We start from the raw sequence: 18,425 nt of genomic DNA, 5'->3' as shown, positions 1-18,425 counted from the left end.
TGTTGTGGGGCCCAGTACCCCAGGCACTTTCAGTTTTCTTCAGAACATTACCTGCTTGGAGGACAGTTTGGAAGTGCTGCCACCAGGCTCTTGTCAAGTTCAGGGGGCTCCTCTTATTGAGTTTTGTCTGAGTTTAGGGTTAATGCTGGTCACATCTAATCCCTGTACTACACTTAGGAGAGCTGAGGAGACGCTGGTCCTTGTGCTGTGGCCCTGAAGCCCCAACCTCTCAGGAGATGTTCTGACATATAGCACCCCCAGACTTGGGCAGGATGTTTGGACCCACAGCCTGGGCAGGGTGCCCTAGTGCTTCCTGGCTGCAGTTCCAGCCGCTCCTCCTGACACCCTGAAGAACTCTCACAGAGCACCATCCTGGTAGCAGAAAGCCTGGGCCTTGACCCCATTGCCTGACCCTGCCAACTGTCCCTGGACAGATGTGATCCTGCAGTGTGCTGAGGCACACCAGGCACCACTTTGATATCAGTGGCTTGGGTCCTGCAGCAACAGAGGCCCATTCTATTAGGTATCCTGGCGGCTGCTCTTGGCAAGTGAACAGCTGACTCTGTAACTCAGTGCTGCAAAGTCAAACACAGAGATTGCCAGACAGAAGCCAGGGAGTGAGGGGAGCACACAGACACAGGAGAGGCAGGGGCCGGTGGTTGGAGAGGCAACTTGGCCAGAAAGCTGAGACACTGTGCAATGTTACCTGCTAAATAATAGAGGAGCAGAGATCCTGCTGGCCAGGGAATGTGATCCTGGTAGGCAGAGCTGATAAGACATCTGAGCTCCCAGCAGCTGCATTAACAACTGCAGAGAAGGAGCCTTCCTGATAATTACTCGGCACACTGCAGGCTATTGAAGGCAGAGTCAGAGCAGCAGCAGCTCTCCAAACCCAAAAGCTGCCTGAGTAGGGTCTCCTGGGTGTGGAAAAAAGGGATCCGTGGACAGCACCTACCAAAAGGAGAGGGGAGGAATGGCGTTAGAGCTCTGGGAATGAGGGGGACAGTGTGAACTAGGTCAGGGACACAGCACCAGAGAGCAGCCAGCTCAAGGGCAAAGCTGGGCAGAGCCAAGAGAGCAGTCCGAAGTTTCCAAAGTGACCAAGCAGATAGATCCTTCCTTTGACTGGTGCTGCAGAACCCCTTCTCCACTCTGGTGGCTGGTACCTGCTGGCCTTGTCACTGAAGGTCCCACAAAGGTCATCTCCATGTCCAGAGGAGGGGAGATAGTATATATCCCGGATGACTCTGACTTCAGCTCATTCAGGGACCAGTGTGAGAAATCTGAGGGCTGGCACTGCCAGTACAACAGAGGCAGCGTGACAGTTTGGAGTCATGGACAGCAGGAGAGCAGGACGGTGCAGAAGATCAAGGTAAGACCCTGGGGCAGATCCTGCCAGAGCACAGTGACAGGGGAGTGAGTCTGTGTCCAGCCTGAGGGACCTGCACATGCTTGCTCTTATGCTTTATTCCCTTTGTTTTCAAGGCCTGATTTTTGCTTATCACTCTGGGGTGAGGTCTGTGTGTCAAATGCTGCCTGCTGCAGACTTCCAGCCACTTGCCTCCCATCCATGTCTGCATAAAACAGGAGTTTCAGCCTAGTTGCAGGGGGCAGAATGGGTCACCCACTCTCAGATGTTCAGCCAGGGGGGCTCCAGCTTCTCCCTATAGAGGAGTCTTGTGTATACATGGCAACCCCAAATCCTGGACTTCACCACCTCATTCCAGTCTCTTCCGGTGTTTCTTGTGTACAAATCTTCCTTGAATTGTTTCACTATGCCGGCTCAGTACTCACTTTCTATGATTTTATGTACTATTTGTTTCTGCAAACACATATACACACACACGACCGTGCTCTCTGTTTGTGTTCTGGACACAGAGAAGGGGAAGCCCCATGATCACTTGCTCTACCAGAGCTGCTTCTGTTATGAAACCTCAGAATCCCCAAAGGAGCCTGGCAGAGGGGCTGTACTAAGAAAGTAGTTTGATCCCACTTTCTAATCACAGGTAGTTTGAGCTTTTGTTGTTCTGGACACACCTGATCCCATGTTAGAACTAGAGACATGGTAGCCTGTGCCCAATCAGTAATACCAATCTGTACAAGTACCAATAAGCAAATATAGGTCTTCTTCCACTCAAGGTCCTACTGATTTCCAAGGTGCTACATGAAGGAGTGCCAGGCTCTGGTGAATAAACAGTTAAGACATCTTAGGGTAACTGGACATTGAGGAGAGTCAAAGGTGGCCAGATGGGATGCTAGCTACATTGTTCTCTTGTGTGCTACTGGCAATGGGGACGGGTATGCATTATGCTAGTCCTACGGGCTCTTTGGTTTGGTAGAAATTTAACTTGACTCAGGTGAGCAAATTCTACTTGCCAGTAGGGCTGGAAATTTGGCCCCTTAATGAGCCCACAGGAGTGAAACATAACAGCTGCATTGCAAACAGGACTCAGCTCATCTATGCTGACACCTGTAATGTAGTTTTAAAGCTGGTGGGAATGCCTACACCTGTGGCTTTACCTCCTCCTCCCACCTCCTCCACCAGCACTATGGCTTGTTCAGACAGAAAGCCTGGTTGAACTCCAGGTATCTGCTGTTTGGTTACCTTTCTCCTTTCTCTAATTTGGAATGAAAAACCTTAGTGGATTTGGCTGCCTCATCACTTTTCCCCTCTGTGTTTCCCAGGGCTGTGATATCTGTGTAGTGCAAAGAGTAGCGGGTAATTATAGGGTTAAAATTTTCTCTCTATTAGAATAACAAAGGATCCTATCCCATGGGCCTGAGACCATCTATACTGCATCCTGGGTCTGAGCCCAAGGCTCCCATGCCTCAATTTCCAGCTCTAGGGCCACATCAGGAGTGTAAAAATGGGCAGGTATCTCCAAGCCTCTACAAACACCAGGTACTTGGGTGGGGTGTGGCTTGTAACTAGAGGCACCCCCCACTTAGCGCTCTTAATTGGTTCCTGAAAAACCCAGTGTTAAGCAAAACCAGCATTAAGTGAAACCAAAAGTGTTTGATGACCCAAGATGGTGACTGCAAGTGTTTTGAATGACCCAAGATGGTGACCGCGAGCATTATAACAAAACTTGCTAAGTGTGAAATGAAATCAGGTACCAATTTAACATGAGGGTTATAGCGAAATAGCACTAAGCAAAACAGTGTTGAGCCGGGGGTTGCCTGTATCCAGGTTATACTAGAGCATGGATCTTTCTTCAGGGCTATTTAGTAGGGCTATGTGAAACAGCTATGTTTTATTTCAGGTTCAGATTCGGCTGTTTTGGAGGACAGTGATTTGTTTTGGTGTTTCGGATCACCGCTCCATTTTGATTCAGTCGAATCTGTTTCGGCGCTGAATGGGAGATTTGGATCAGCCGGGGAGAGGCAGGCACAGCTGTGCAGCTGCACGTTCTTTCTCAGCTCCTCCAGCTGTGCCTGCCTCTGCCCCAGCAGGGGTAGGTGCAGGAGAAGCCCCCATGGCTGCCCTGCCTGGCCCCATCCCCAGCCTCCTGGCACTTTAAAAACAAAAAGAAGCCCTGCACTCTTTAGCTGCAGCAGCAGCAATTGGGACTTTTGGGGGGTCATAGTAGAGCCCCCCCTGTGCAGTGTGGGGCAGTGGGAAGCAGCAGGAATCTCCCCCTCCCCCCCACTTGGCACCCACGCAGCAACTGTCACATCGCATGGGTGCAGCCTGGCTTGGTGGGGCGCTGTGTGCTGTCTGGGTTCTGGGGTGGCTTAAGCAGTCAGCTGTAGCCTGGCACTGCTCAGCCCCAGTGGCCCCAGCACCCAGACAACCCCACAGCACCTGGCTGAGCCACACTGCACCTGTGCCATGGGGCAGCTGCCGCACAGGTGCCAGGCTGGGAGGGGGGTGATTCCCACCACCCCACACTGCATGGGGGTGCCCCCATGGCTGCCCTGCCTGGCCCCACTCCCTGCCAAGCCCCAGAACTTTAAAAGGAGGGAGGGCTGTGGGGCTGTGCCAAACTATGCCCGGGCACCTCCGAAACATTTCCAAAATGTTTTGGATGGTTTTGTTTCGTTTCGGAGATGTTTTGGAGCCTTCTGTTTAGTTTTGGATTCAGTGTTTCAGGTGCCAAAACAGGCTGAAATACCTCTGAAATGAAATGGCTGCCAAAATTTCACACTGCCCTACTCTTTAGCTTTGAGAAAATGTCCCCACAATATGCAGGGGGACTGCTGCGAGCATGCCCTGGCAGGCACGGCTGGCACTGCTTCATACCCCTGTTGCCTCCATCATCTTCCCTAACATCCAGGTGTTGGCACAGGGATACAGAGTTTAAAACCAGATGCACAGGGGTTTATTCACACTGGGCCCTAAGCCTGTAGGAGCCACATTCCCCAGCCTCCTCTGCCTAGAAATAGGAGGCCTAGAAATGTTTATCTGGGAATTTGCCTGTTGAGTTACTGCTGAAAAAGGTACATTTGGAAAAGAGGAAACAGAAATGCTGGCTTTGGAGCAAAAATGGAAGTTCTAGGAGGTCTGGGGGTATGTCCACCCATTCTAAGGAGCCAACAAACCAGAGACAAAGCAGAGAGAAATGGGGACCTGGCCAAGCTAGGAATCGAACCCCAGTGTTTGTTAAGTGATGCAGCTACTCAGTCCATAAATTGCTCCACAATGAACCCAAGGCTGCATTGTGTATAACCAGGCACCTCTCCCAACACATATACTATCCTCTCCATACAAACACAATTCCCCTTCTCTGTACAAGCCCAAGAGCTCCCTCCACACAGACACCATCTTCGTGGCCACATGCACTCTGGGTGTGATACTACCCAGAGAAGGATATACAGCAGCTGTTTTCTTCATTCCCTAGCACTCTGAGCCAGAGCTGGCCTGTGATTTGGGATTGCTCATCCCCCTACTGGAGTCAGCCCATGTACATTGCAGACCTATGGTTCCCCACGCCATCTCAACATCAGTTCAGATCAGGGTCATACAGAGCTCTTGGGTCTAACAGTACTTGTTTCAGGTCAGTTTTCCAAAGTGCATTAGTTAACTTGACTTTTCTGCACCGAGTACAAATTTAATCCATGCCCGGGCCTGCTTCACAGCAGAGACACTCATGCAATTAAGCACTTGCCATCCTGAACATTTGGCGTTTATGCTCGCTGTAAGTCTGCAAAAAGGGCTTCCCACCTGCTGCCTATGCAATGTGCTGCCTCATCCTTTCAGCCAGGCTCCCCTTTGGCCCTTTACCCTACAGTCACCATGAGTGCCTCTGGCTCCCCACCCAAACACTATTAGAACCTAGGACTTAAAGGTGTGCCATGTGCTGGCTGCAGCAAGGGGTCATGAGAGATGGAGTCTTGGAGAGGATAAGCCATGACTCAAGAGGTGGGTAGCAGAAAGCAGGATAACAACAATTAACCAGGGGCAGTACAACCTAGCTGGCCTGATCTGTGCTTTGCTTAGCACAGCACAGATTATTTAGCATTTGAGAGCCAAATCTTGATCTCTAGAGCTGAGACATCTGCTGTACTGTACATTGCTGAAGCAATGTCTAAGCACAGCCCAAGCAGCACAGAAGAGGCACAGGATATAAAGAAAAAGGTGTCTGTTTTTGCAGCAACACATGGAGCAAATTTATGGGGACAGGGCAGAAGAAGATCACACTGCCTCTGCTCTCCTGCAGGTCACATGAGTTGCCAGGCAGGGCATGAGCCTGGGTGAATGTCGCAGAGCTTGCTGGCTGGTGCCTCCTTCCCAGGACATGAGCAGCAATCCCAGAGGTGCTACATTATCTGGAGTAACCAGATGTGGGGTGCTCTGAGTGCTAGACCTTGCAGATATATTTCAGAGGTCTCTGTTAACCATGTGCATGTGAAAAGCCTGTCCAAGGAGAGATGAGGGGCAGTCGTGGGGCCCTGCTGAGAACTGTAGAGTCTTGCTCTTACCATCATTATTGCAGTAACCAAAGCCCCTTACCTGATTCAGCATTCTGCTCTCTTCCCAGCTCCTGTAACAGCAGTGAACACTGGCTGTGTTCTCAAAGGCTGAAGCTCAATCATTAATGAATTATGTGTTAGGAAGAATGAGCTACTGTCCTGTAGGAACAGAGTGCTTTGTCAAGGCCTATGAAGAGCAGACCCTGGGGAGCTGCTGTGAGTCAGTCACTGATGTTCCGCACCCTGTGGGGGAGAAGTCCCTGGAAACTGCTGCCTCTTAGTGGGAGGCTTCATTCTCTAGGAGGGCCAGAATATTCCTGGGGGGGTGGTGTTGGCCCTGAGCCCTGGGGAGCTTGCAGCTGCTCAGCTCCTGCTCATTTGGGCAGCTTGAGCTCCATCCTGTGAGTGAGGGGTTGGGTAGGATTCTGGGGAGGCTCCCAGGAGCTCACATGCAAAGCCTGGTAATTCACTGTTTAATAAAAATTATTAACATCCTTAAGTTCCTTAAGAAGTACGCTGCACAGCTGCTCTTTCAGTTGAGGCAGGACACTACCAGTGGTGAGGATACCTGGACAGAGCTGGCACCATGGCATGGCACTGGGTGGTCCAAGGTAGCCAGATGCTTGGCTTATGAGATTGACCCTGGCAGGATGCTGAAGCCATTGCAACAAAAACAACAGATGGGTAACAAGCTGGCAGCTCTGGGCAGTTCCTGAGCAAGGGTTTTTCTCTCAGGAACTATTCCTCAGACCTGATGAAGAATGTCTTGCATTCGAAAGCTTGTCTAACTCTATCCCAACTATGAAGTTTGTCCAATTAAAGATATCACCCTAAGAAATCCTTGCTTCAGGAACAGAGCACATTTACAAAATGTTATTAATGATGCAAACCCAACCCTTAATATCCTGCTGCTCACTCTGTGTCAGGGGAGAAAGGGAGCACAAATGCAGAGATTCCTGTTCCCCAGGAGGCATTTTAACCCTGCAGACTTTGATCCCTATATATACAAAGGAGCTAAAAGCATGTCCCTCCCACAGCATGGTTAAAGACTGTGAGGTTATCATCAGATACCCTAGCAACTGGGGCCACATAAGTACCCTAGATTGTGAAGTCATAACTATTGTTGCTGCTCTGGAAGATGCACAGAACACCGGATGCACGGCAGTCGGGCATCCCACAGCCCCAGTGGCTCCATGAGACTGAGGCAGCACCTCTCTGCTCTCACATCTCATTGCAATCCTCCCCAAAACTTGCTTGGACTGCTGCCTCCCAATCACAATGGTCCTGGATGTTTTGTAGCTGGAGGAGCTAGGGGCCTGGTAGTCCAGTAACCTCTAGAGAAGTAGATCCTAAGTCCCAATCTGTGCATGTTCTACAAAGGGAAGGAGCGTCCACAGGCAACACTGAGGGCCTGATTTGGCCTCCAGACTGTGGTGCACTTAGAGGAAAGAGCCACTGACTGTCAGAGCTCGGGAGGAAGTTGATGCAGTGGCCGCTGAAAAAGTCCTGCAAACTTGCAAACTGAGCGTGCCTGATCTGCAGTCTCTGGGTGTGGTGAATAGGGAGCCCATGTAGCCATCCATGTACACTGATTTTTAAAAAAAACATCACTGTAGCACCAGGTTGCTGGAATATGGAACTAATAAACCCCCAAGCCCAAGATCCAGGAGATTCGCCAGACACCTGGATTCTGACACTTGTATTGCTGCTCAGCCACCTCCTCAGGCAAGGTAAAGAGCTCTCCACTTCTCTGATCCAGTAACAGCCCCCACTGTCCTGACCATAGTCTCATTGCATCTCAGGGTCTGGGGACTCTGCCACATGCATCAATGATGGGGATAATTCTGCAGATGGATTCTACAGTCATTTGGGAATAGTGAGAGTGGCCCAGTAGGATACCTACTCTGTGCACAGACCAGGAGGCAGAAAATACCCTGAGGTTGCTGGCTTCAGCAAGATGGTAGCTGGGGCGGGTATTCCTGTGCAGCGTGTAAGAGCAGGGAGGCTGATATATTTTGCTGTTGGGGGTTCAGGCGATCTGCTGGAGAGCAGCAATTCACAGGAGGGGACTGGGCAGTAACTTACCATAGGTGACTGGACACACCGTTAGATCTTCATGGACGGACTTATGGCTATCAGCTGGAGACCAAGGCATTTCTCTTGGGCAGGGAGTTGGGGGTATTATGGGTGGGAGCTGCTGAAACTCCAAACATCCCTTACAGGTTTCCAGCTCTTTAATCCATGTCCTAGAAGCACTTTTAGTTTGTGGGGGTGGGTATTTGTTTTATACCTGGAGCCTATCTGAGCTCTACTAAGGCCAAAACTCAGGTCAGGCAGTTACCTAACACTTACAGGTGCTGAGCTGAGGACTGGAAGCCCCACCTTCCCTCTCTTGCTTTGGGGTAGATGTATCCCTTTCAAGTAGTGCTGACCAAATACTCTTCAGTCACATAGACGGTCAGGTGAATTATGGAAATTTCCACTGGAGCATCTAGCACTGGCCTCTTCCACAACCAAAACGCCAGAGGAGGGAGATCAGGGGACAGGTCCTCCATTGTAGATGTGCCTTTACCCTGTACCCTACAGTGCTTTTGGGGTGCACAGTAAATGGCATGCCACTGGGGTAGTCAGCAGTCTGCACAGTCATCCCATCACCTGGAAGAGTCTGAGCAGAAGGCATAAGGAAAGAGAAAAAAGGATAATATTTCACTAGTGTTGTCTTTGGGCATCTGATCTTCAAGCAATCAGGGCCACATTGGTGTTGTTGACATGGCTGCTGGGGCAATCTGGGACAGCCTGTCAGAGATTAACAGGGGGAGGGAAAATGAGCATAAAAAGGAAAAATGCAGAATAAAAAGAGCAGTCTCTAATTACTTAGCATCTGCTGAGCACCTCATCAAAAATGCAAGGCCTCTAATGAGGAATGGATGACTTCTTCCTGCCAGCTTGCTGCAGCCAGCCAGTGCTGAGAGGAGCTGGGGCTGAGTAAAAGTTCATCAATAATATACTTTCTTCCTTGAGGACTTGATACTAGGTTGTGGCTTGGGTTACCAGGTTAATGGCTTTGGTTACTAAGGATCTCACAGGGTCCAGCTAATCTTACCACAAACACAGTCTGTGGCATGGAGAGAGAAACCCAACCCTGCCCTAGCCTGCTTGCTCTGGGGTGTGATTTGGACAGAACAATGAGAGAACCAGCTTGCTCATTTTGCAGACACAAATAGTTGATTGGTGTGGGCAAAGTAAAGGGAAATGGTGCGTAAAAGAGCCAGTGCCAGCAGCATCTGCATCCTTAGTGCCCCTACCTCTTACACCCTACTCATTGCCCCTTGTTCTGAGGTGTGATAGATAGCCCTTTGCATGGGGCAGAACAAGATATTCCCAGGCAAGTGGTCTGGCAGCCCCAGGCAGCCTAGAGAGACACCCCACCAGCACAGCCAACGTGCTAGTTGTATAAAGGACCTGATGGGGGTGCTCACTTTCCATGCCTTCCTGAGACAGAGTAAGCCCATGTCCCCAGATTCCCTCTCCCTACATTAGCTCAGGGGCCAGCTCCCCAGGCAGTGGGAAGAGGCAGAATGGAACCACGGTTCCCACTGTGAGCTCTCTGCACCGCAGCTGGAACTGCACCAGCTTCCTGCCTTCCCAGCTACTTGTAGCAGAGAGGGTTGAAAAATGCCTGTGCAACTGCATTCCTGTGTGGGTCAGGAACCATGGTGCCCGAGACCAGGTCCTCCATGCCTGGTACATCCAGTACTGCCTGAGATACAGGATGACTCTTTCAGCTCAGACCCAGTAGTGGGGTGCCCTAAGTACTCCAGCTACCAAGATCCATCTTCAGGAACCCTGGGACACCTGCTCCAGCCTGCTGGTCAGCAGCACAAGGTCAGAGAACTCAAGGAAACAGCAGAAAATCAGACTCTTCAGGTAAAAGGCAGAGCTTCATGAAGACTCAGTCCCTCACACACTGTTTTGCCAGTACACGTGTCTCTTGTCCACCCAGCCACCAATAGTGAAACACATCACAAAAAGCAATTACAGGCTCTGGGGACACAGCCTTTCAGCAGCTGAGCAGGTGATGGTAGCAGGAATTGCTTGAAGGACAAGTGCTGGCCACATGATCAGGGCCACAGAGGGTCAGAGATGCTCTGTGACAGATGCCACAGTGTCCAGACGGAATGGCCAGATGTCCAGTGAAAGGCAGACTAGTCCTCACAAGGGGCCCTTTCCCTAGAGTGCGCTTTGCAGTGCTGCTCTGGCTGTGCTCAACATAGACATTTAGCTGGAGCTGGCATTTTTAATACACATTTAATTCCAGCTTCTGCTATGTGACCTTGGGAATCCTGACCCAAGTAATGTCACTGGAGCTGTGTAACAAAGCCAACACTCCATTTGTCCCCTACTACTCTACCTACCAAACACTTACACACACACACGCATATATGCTTCTATGAAGCAAGTACAAATGAACAGTCACTCATACCGATGACACAGATACACAACAGCCTGTTTGACATGCACATGCTCAGTCATATATATCCATAATAAGGCAGTTACACAGACCTGACACCTGCACTTGCCAGTCATGCACACACTCAGACCACTTGTATTTCCACCTGTAGCACACTCTCCAGGAGTTCCTGGAGGCATCCGGGGTGCTTCTTGGTGTGTCTCTCCTACAGCTCAGAAGTCTGACTTGCAGCCTTCCCCCTGCAGATGCGGATCTCCTGCAAAGATGTTTCTGCAGAAACGCTTTATGATGTGCTGCATGACATCCACTACCGCAAAAAATGGGACTCCAACATGATCGAGACCTACGACATTGGGCGCCTGACAGTCAATGCTGACGTGGGATACTACTCCTGTGAGCAGCCCCCTGCTGGGGGGGGCAGTTCATTGACACCTGCAACATCCCTCCCTTCCCCCAGGCTCCATCCTCATGCCCACCTCTCCTTTATCTGTCAGGCAAATGGCCTGGCCCCAGCTGTGTCAGTGAACACAGATCTGGGTCCCTCGATGGGATTGTTAAGGGAAGGTATAGAGGTGATAGCTAGTGTCTCCTGGGGAGCATGACCCTTGAGGAACTCTGTGAGACATCCCAGGCAGACCTGGTTAGTAACAGCCTCTCTTCATTGCAGGGAAATGTCCAAGCCCCCTGAAGAACAGGGACTTTGTCACCCTGCGCTCCTGGCTGCCCCTTGGCAATGACTACATGATCATCAACTACAGTGTCAAGCATCCGGTGAGCCACACTGAACATCCCTGCCTCCCACTCAGAGAAGCACTATGACCACTAAGGCAGTTTTTCTAGTCACTGGGGATAACTGCTTTTCTGGCAAGAAGTAGTACCTGGGCAGAGGTAATGTATAGTTAACCTCGCCCTTCCATTTCCAGTGGGAAGGTCTTGGTTTTATGCCCACTTTATGGAAAAGAAGATTCCTCCCTAGCTTGCTCCTGTGGCCGTATGGCCGAAGGCGAGTGAAACTCGGGGGCCTCTGAACCCCAAGCCTCCAGGCTTGGTCCTGCACATAGGATACCCACCAAATGATTTGGAATCATCTGAAGCCCCAGGTGGTGGTGGAGGATGTTTGCCAGTAGCAGGGCCATATGTGGCTCTTGAATGACTCACAGATTTGGAATTGATTTGGCTGATTTGACTTGGAATATGAAAAATTTTCCTTAAACCCCACCCCCCAAAACTCAGCAGGTTTCCAAGGCCTGATTTGGGGCACTGGCCTCCTGGCTTTGGGAAGGGTGCTGGGCAACACTGGCTAGAAATGACCCGTGTGTGGTAGGTGATGTGAGGTTATGAGGTCTACCTTTCAAGCACAAGGGGTACAGCACATATCAAAGCACAGGGCGGATGTGTGCCGGCATGGTGGGGCTGGCCCAGGGCTCTGTCTGGTGGCAGGTTCTGAGATGTGTGGTGTCTCTCCACAGAAGTACCCACCCCGGAAGGACTTTGTGAGAGCCGTGTCCCTGCAGACAGGCTACCTGATCAAGTCAAATGGAGCCAACAGCTGCATCCTCTACTACCTCACCCAGGTGGACCCCCGAGGTAAGTGCCACATGCAGGCCCAGCTTGGCAAGTCCAGAGCCCAAGAAAGCTCAGCAGATATTGGCCCTCAGGTCTGGGCACATTTGAACTGCCTGCCATCCTTAGAACTCGATTGTGCCCCATGGAGCTGGCCATGAACCATGTGGTTTACGTAGAGTAACCCAGTGGGTATCTGCTGCTTCTGGCTACGTGCCCTGTCTATACAACAGCTCCTAATATTGCTGCACAAGGGAAACTTGCACCAATGGAAGATTAGGAGAGAAAAGGAGTGCTGGCAATACCTTAGAGACCTAATGTGATGGGACCAGCCACCTGAGGGAATGGAGAAATGGGACTCCACTGCCTGGGACAGTGGGGCCCCCTGAGTTGTAACTATCTGCTAATCCAGGGGTGGGCAAAATACAGCCCATGGGCTGGATACAGCCTGTCAAGGGATTTTATCTGGCCCACAATAGGTTCCTCAGCCCTGCCCAGGCCAGAAATAGGTTGCAGCCCAAGATAGGTGCGCATGGACAGTCTTGCTGACCTCAGGTACACAGCAGGGCAGGGGTGGTGAGGTGAGTGACTGCTCCTAGCATATTTGCCACCAGTTTCCAGGGTGCACTGCCTGGGCACCCTGGCCCATCCACCCTACACCCATTGCCACAGGGACACTGCATGGAGTGGGTGGGATCTCCATGGATTCCAGCCTGTGATCCCCGCAGGCAGGGAGCACTCAGCTGGGCAGATGGGATGGGGCTGCAGGGCCCGGCATCTGGGAGCAGGATGGGCAGGTGGGTGGCCAGGGCCGGGACTGGGGCCAGGTTCACAGGGCAGTGACAGCATGGGGCCGGGGGCTGGGATCCATGGCTGGGGCCCAGAACAGAGCCACAATCCACTCCCAGCCCCACATTGTCACCTCCCCACCTGCCTGTCCCACTCTTGGATACTGCCACGGCCGCATCCCATCCCATTCCATTTTCCTGACTGACCATGCCTTGCTCATGGGGGTCTCAAGCCAGTCTCCATGGAGACCCTGCCCACCCACTCCATCTGGCACCCCCGATGGTGGGTGCAGGGCACATGGGCACAGGGCTGGATAGAATTAATTGCCCTGCAGGACCAGGTCTGCATCCCTTCCCCTGGCCCACAACAGCTCACCAAAACTCCTTAAGTAGCCCTCTAGCCCAAATAATTACCCATCCCTATGCTAGTCCATATTCGCCTATCCCGTACTGATGGATTGGTAGATGGAGGTATACCCAAGGGTCTCAGGAGATAGGCAGCCCCTGCCGATGCCCATGAAGAAAATCTGGATGACCCAAGGGAGGCTGCCTTTCCTTCAAAGCATTGTCACTGGCCAGGTGAGTAACTGGTGCTTCTGCTTTCTCTCTAGGCTCATTACCAAAGTGGGTGGTGAACAAAGTTTCCCAGTTTGTGGCACCAAAGGTAAGTAGGGGTGTGGACAGCACCCAGGCGTGGATCCAGAAGGTGTGCAGTGGCACAGCTGCACCCCACTTTCAGACCGGACAGTGCTGCTGCAGCCTCTGGGAAGAATCCTCTCCTTCCTCTCCAGGCCCAGATGCGCATCTCCTCCTCTCCCCTTCCTCCATTCCGCAACTGCCGTGGCTGCTGTGCCCATTGTCCCACGAGTTGGGGAATCTTCAGAGCTGCTCCTGCCCTTTCCATCTAGGCTGCACAGGGGCTGGGCTCGCCTTGGGTAGGGACAGCATCAGCAGCTTGCTCCTGGGGGGACCGAGCAGTGCAAAAGAACCCACTCCTTCTCACTGCAGCTGCTGCTATTCCCAACTAAGCCCAGCTCCCATGCAGCCCTGCTGAAGCAGGCAGAAGCAGCTCTAAAGATTTTCCCACCCCCAGGACAGTGAAGAAGCAGCAACAACTGGAGGAGGAGGGGATGGAACGGGAAGGGAGGAGAAGTATCTCTGAGCGTGGCAGGGAAGGTGGAGATGCTTACCTGCTTTGGAACTTTAAAAAGTTCCCAGAGACTTCCTCACTGCAGCCTGCCCACACCGGTGGGTTGGGGATGAGGAGGCTGGGTGCCAGAGTGCAGTCACCCCTGCAGTATGGGTGGCTGGTCCTGTACCCACTTTGCCAAATCCTGGATCCACCCCTGGCAGCAACTATCACAATAAAGGTGGGTAGCACTGGGAGGCATGGGTACAGGTCTGGCTGAAAGCAGTGTGCAGGCTGAGTTAAGGCCAGGGGCATGGTCAGCTGATTGCCCTGAGGTGATGGCAGATGCATGCCCAGATGAGTACTCCCCTTTCCCCAGGATGCACTCACTGTAGCTTTGGCCTGCGCTAGGAAGGACTTGCCAGCAGAGGCTGGTGAGCTTTCCACCTTGCTTCCATCCCTCTCCCTTTCTCTGTCCTGGAGGGTGTGTGGGTTCAGCTGGCCCTGGTCTGGGAGGAAGGGACTCAGTCTCTTTACTCATCCCTCTGTTGGAGCATAAGTCAGCTGGGATGATCTGATCAGCAGTATGAGAGCAAAAGCAAAATTCCACAGTATACATGGACCCAGGATATGATCCCTCATCTGTTTCCCCAGTCCGGAAATCTTCAAGCAGATGAAGCCAGCACTCTGCACCTAAATGTGGATGTTTTAAGCCAGCGGTTCCCAAACTCTGGCAGATTGCACACCACCAATTTAAAATAATACAACCTAAAGTACCACCAGCAGATTTCTTTATATATAAAGTAATTATAATAAATCTGTTAATGCGTACCACTGACAGGTTGTCTGCATACCACTGGTACACGTACCACAGATTGGGAACCATTGTTTCAGCGCAAAGCTGAGAAAGAGCTCCCAGTGCCACTTTCCCTAATGCCTCTCCTAGACTTGGGATTGCAGGGGAGGCTCAGGAGAACCCTCATCAAAGTCATTGCCTAGTCCAGAAAGCCCGATCTCCCTGAGGGGTGATGGAGATCCATTACTGGGGCCCTGTGTACACAAACTACACAAAGCCCTTGAAAGAAAAGTGTATGGCAAACTTCTCTCAGGACCCTGTTAGGGTTGGACAAGATGGGACACACTAGGCTTCTCCGATCTCTCCCATCTATGCTAATGAGAAGGGTCTGTGACAGACTATGTCTTCTCTGACCTTTTAGGCCATGAAAAGGATCTACAAGGCAGGGTTGAAGTACCCAGAGTGGAAACGGAAGCACAACCCCAGCTTCAAGCCCTGGGTGTACCCAGAGCAAAACACACTGCCCAGTGTCAGTCTGGATGAGCTGTCCCTGCAGCATGCCGATTCCCTGGAGAACATTGACGAAAGCAACCTATCTGAGGAGAGGATGCACATCAGTGATGATGAAGCCTGAGCAAGCCTCCTGCTGCCACGTGCCTACCAGCAGGACTGGAGATGGCTATGTCCTTTCCCCCCTTTCCCTTACATCTCTCACTGGGGTAGGACTGGGTACCCATCACCCTCCATCCACAAGAGCCTACCAATGCTCACAGGCATACTTGCAGTTGTGTCTTCAGTGCTCTTAGTAGAAGTGTTTTCTTCAGGATCTGTCCCTAGTGTTCTCTTGTACGTGGAGCAGGAAATTGTTCAAGCACCTGCTATGCACACAGCCCTGTGCCAGGGCAGAAAGAACTGCCCTGAGCTACTGCCACATGCACAGAGCCCTGCTTTGGAAGGGAGAGAATTGCCCTTCCTCCACCACTCCCCCGCTGCTCCTGTTTTCCCCCATCCATACTCAAGTCCTCTGCTAAGGAGTGAAAGAACTGCCCTCACCTGTCCTGGACATGGACTTCGTGCTAAGGAGGGGAGAACTGAATAAGCTTTGTCTGGGCAGAGATGGCCATGTGGAGCACCCCCAAACCAGGAGGCACAGAGGTGGCTGTGACAGCACATCACCCCAAGATTCTCAGGGTTTGGCAAAGCAGGGAGGAGGTACAAATGGGGTGCTCCTAGCTTTTGGCCATTCCTTTGCTGCCACTGGTCCTAAAGTGACCCTGGGAAACTGAAGGCACAGTAAGAGTTACTCTAACTAGCATGGCCCAGAGTTGGGAAGACACAAACAGAATCCCTCTATCCATCCCCAGCATCTGCAGTGGTGGAGGAATGGCTTAACATCCTTAATTCCCCTATCTGATTCTCAGCCTCTCTCTCCAGCCAGATGCACAACCAAGAGAGTCCCGTTCCAGGATATGGCAGGCATGTTCACTCAGCCGTGATTAGCATTCAGTTCTGGAATGCACCTGAAGCCCAACTTCCTGGTATCTGGCTAAGTCTAGTAGGGGTGCTGCAGTCCAGCTACAGCTATGGGGCTTTTCCAGCAGCATGGTGGGGGTGAGGCTGGGATTCTCTCTGAGAATGGGATCCTGAGCCAGTGCAGAGGCCATTCAAATTACATTTACTCTAGACCTGTGTTGACATTTCTCTTGTAGGTTGTTCAGCATTTGCTGCTGTTGCTGTGATTGCTACCAGAACAATAAAGGAATTGATGTGTGAGTGTGCTTCCTGGGAGTGCACAAACAGGGCACTGGATGAGCCAAAAGCAACTCCAAGATGCTACTGTAAGATGAGGCATTTAAATGCATACATTGTTGGGGAGGTTTTTTGCCTGAGGCTGAACTTGGCTTTGGCCAAAGGGAACCAGGTCCCTGGTCCAGCATATTAATATGTCATGGGAGATTATCCACTCTGCACCCAGTAAAGGGTGGCACAGAAAATAGAGTGGGACCAAAGTAGAGCCAGGCAAAGGGCCCAGAGGGACAGTCAAGAGGAGTACAGTGGCCTGCTGAGGTGTCAGAAAGAAATAGCATGTGATCAGAAAGAAAGCTACAAATGCCTGCAGACTGCTGTGGGATAGAGAGAGCTGCATGGTGAAGTCTGTGTGCAGACAGCCCTGGGTCAGGCACCAGCACATGATGGTACTAGCATCCTGCTCAGGGACTGGCATAGGGCACTTGGTATTTGGGGAGGTCAAAGAGAGCAATGTCTAAGAAAGCAGAACAGGAAGCTTCGGTGACTACTGTAGAAAACAACCACTTGTCCCTGCAGACAAAGGTGATGAACGAAGTACCTTCTTGACACCTTAAATGATTGTATCCTGGAAATGCTAATTCTGGGACACACCAGATAAGAGGCTACTCTTAACTCAATCCTGTGCTGCATGCATAAATCAATTAAAGAAGTAATTAAAATTGACCCACCAGGTGATAGTGATCACATGATGATTCATAATAAATGTCCCCAGGGAAGGATTGTTCATAAGCTGGCATGAAAATACTGCATTTTAAAACAGGGGATTTCAAGAAATAGACGTTTTTCTAAAATACTCTAGAGTAAAAAATGAGGAAAAGAAAATCCTTAAACTTAGCCTAGAGGTTACTTAAACTTCCACAAGAGTGTCCCAGAAGGCACTGCAGGGTTTTCACCATGCAGGAAGCTAAAGGTAGGTTATCTGAGCCAAACAGACAACCCTGCCAAAGGGAAGCCAATGGAAAGGAGAAAATATGGTGGCAGGGGAAATGTAAGAAGAAATTTGGGAGGAAAAGAGGGAATTTGAAGAATGAATAGCTTTCAAAACAAATAATAAAACCTGTTTTCAGGATCTCAGAAGCAGGTAATCTATGAAAGAATTTCTGGGTTCACTGGAAACAAAGCAGTAAGTGGAATAAGGACATTCCAGAGAACCTAAACTGGGTTTTCTTACTAGTGTTTATCATAAAAAGTAATAGAGAGAAAACAGTCCTGAGCCTAGTCTTTTCAGTGAATATGAATGAGGCACTATCTGACATCAAAATAGGAAAGCCCATAACAGGCAGATCTAGGATTTTGAAAACGGAGGTACAGGAGTTGCAACTGACATGCAGCCACTGCAAACCCCCTGGTTCCCAGCACTCCTACTATGGGCAAACCATGTCGCTGCAGCAGCAATCAGGGACTTTTTGAGCCCCAATGCAGGTAAAAATTCCCTCTGGTTTCAGCATTCCCTCCTTTCTAGCACTCAGTGGAACCTTCCCTCCCCTTCCATTCCCATGCTCCATCACAGTTTACCCAGAGCACAAACCCTGCTAATGATGCCTCTGGACATAAGGAAGATGTCACACAAACTACATTACAAAGGCACCTTGGTGACCTAGACAAAGAACTGGGATGGAATGGAACAAAAGAAGATGCTAAACTACTCACAAAACAAACATTTTGCATTAAAATTGGTCACTATTCTGAGGAGGAAAAAATGTTTGACCTATGTGTTAAAAAGGCTTGTTGGATGATCCAGGGCATTATAAAACAAAAATCCTTTCTTCAGTACTGGGTAAATGAAATGAAATAATACTAGAGTTACAGCCCTTATAATATCTTTAAATGGGAGGGAGGAACCAACATGACTTCTGCAAAGAAAAAACATGCTTTTCCCCTCTACTAGATTTCTTTGACATGTGAGCTAAATAATGCATAACAGAGAACCATCTGACTTCTATTTGAACTTGAAAA

At 50.6% G+C, this 18,425-nt stretch overlaps 1 protein-coding gene across 1 annotated transcript; it reads left to right on the top strand.

The window, feature by feature from the left end:
- Positions 1 to 637: 637 nt before the first annotated feature.
- LOC109310264 (PCTP-like protein) lies at positions 638 to 16,373 on the top strand. Its single transcript, XM_019535374.1, has 6 exons — positions 638 to 1,372; positions 10,630 to 10,777; positions 11,052 to 11,155; positions 11,854 to 11,971; positions 13,347 to 13,399; positions 15,082 to 16,373. The coding sequence occupies exons 1-6, from the start codon at positions 1,208 to 1,210 to the stop codon at positions 15,292 to 15,294; spliced, it is 801 nt and encodes a 266-aa protein (XP_019390919.1). The 5' UTR covers positions 638 to 1,207; the 3' UTR covers positions 15,295 to 16,373.
- The last annotated feature ends 2,052 nt before the right edge of the window (positions 16,374 to 18,425 follow it).

Source organism: Crocodylus porosus, unplaced genomic scaffold (assembly GCF_001723895.1).
Source record: "Crocodylus porosus isolate Cpor-Errol unplaced genomic scaffold, CroPor_comp1, whole genome shotgun sequence".
Classification (NCBI taxonomy): domain Eukaryota; kingdom Metazoa; phylum Chordata; order Crocodylia; family Crocodylidae; genus Crocodylus; species Crocodylus porosus.
The sequence above is the reverse complement of the archived record's forward strand: the minus strand, read 5'-3'. Positions and strand labels throughout refer to the sequence as shown.

Bases quoted from the DNA above. Each gene is read 5' to 3' on its own strand.
- LOC109310264 (XM_019535374.1), top strand. From the start codon at position 1,208: ATGTCCAGAGGAGGGGAGATAGTATATATCCCGGATGACTCTGACTTC. The intron at 10,778-11,051 runs GTGAGCAGCCCC...TCTTCATTGCAG, and splicing joins TGACGTGGGATACTACTCCT to GGAAATGTCCAAGCCCCCTG. The intron at 11,156-11,853 runs GTGAGCCACACT...GTCTCTCCACAG, and splicing joins ACTACAGTGTCAAGCATCCG to AAGTACCCACCCCGGAAGGA.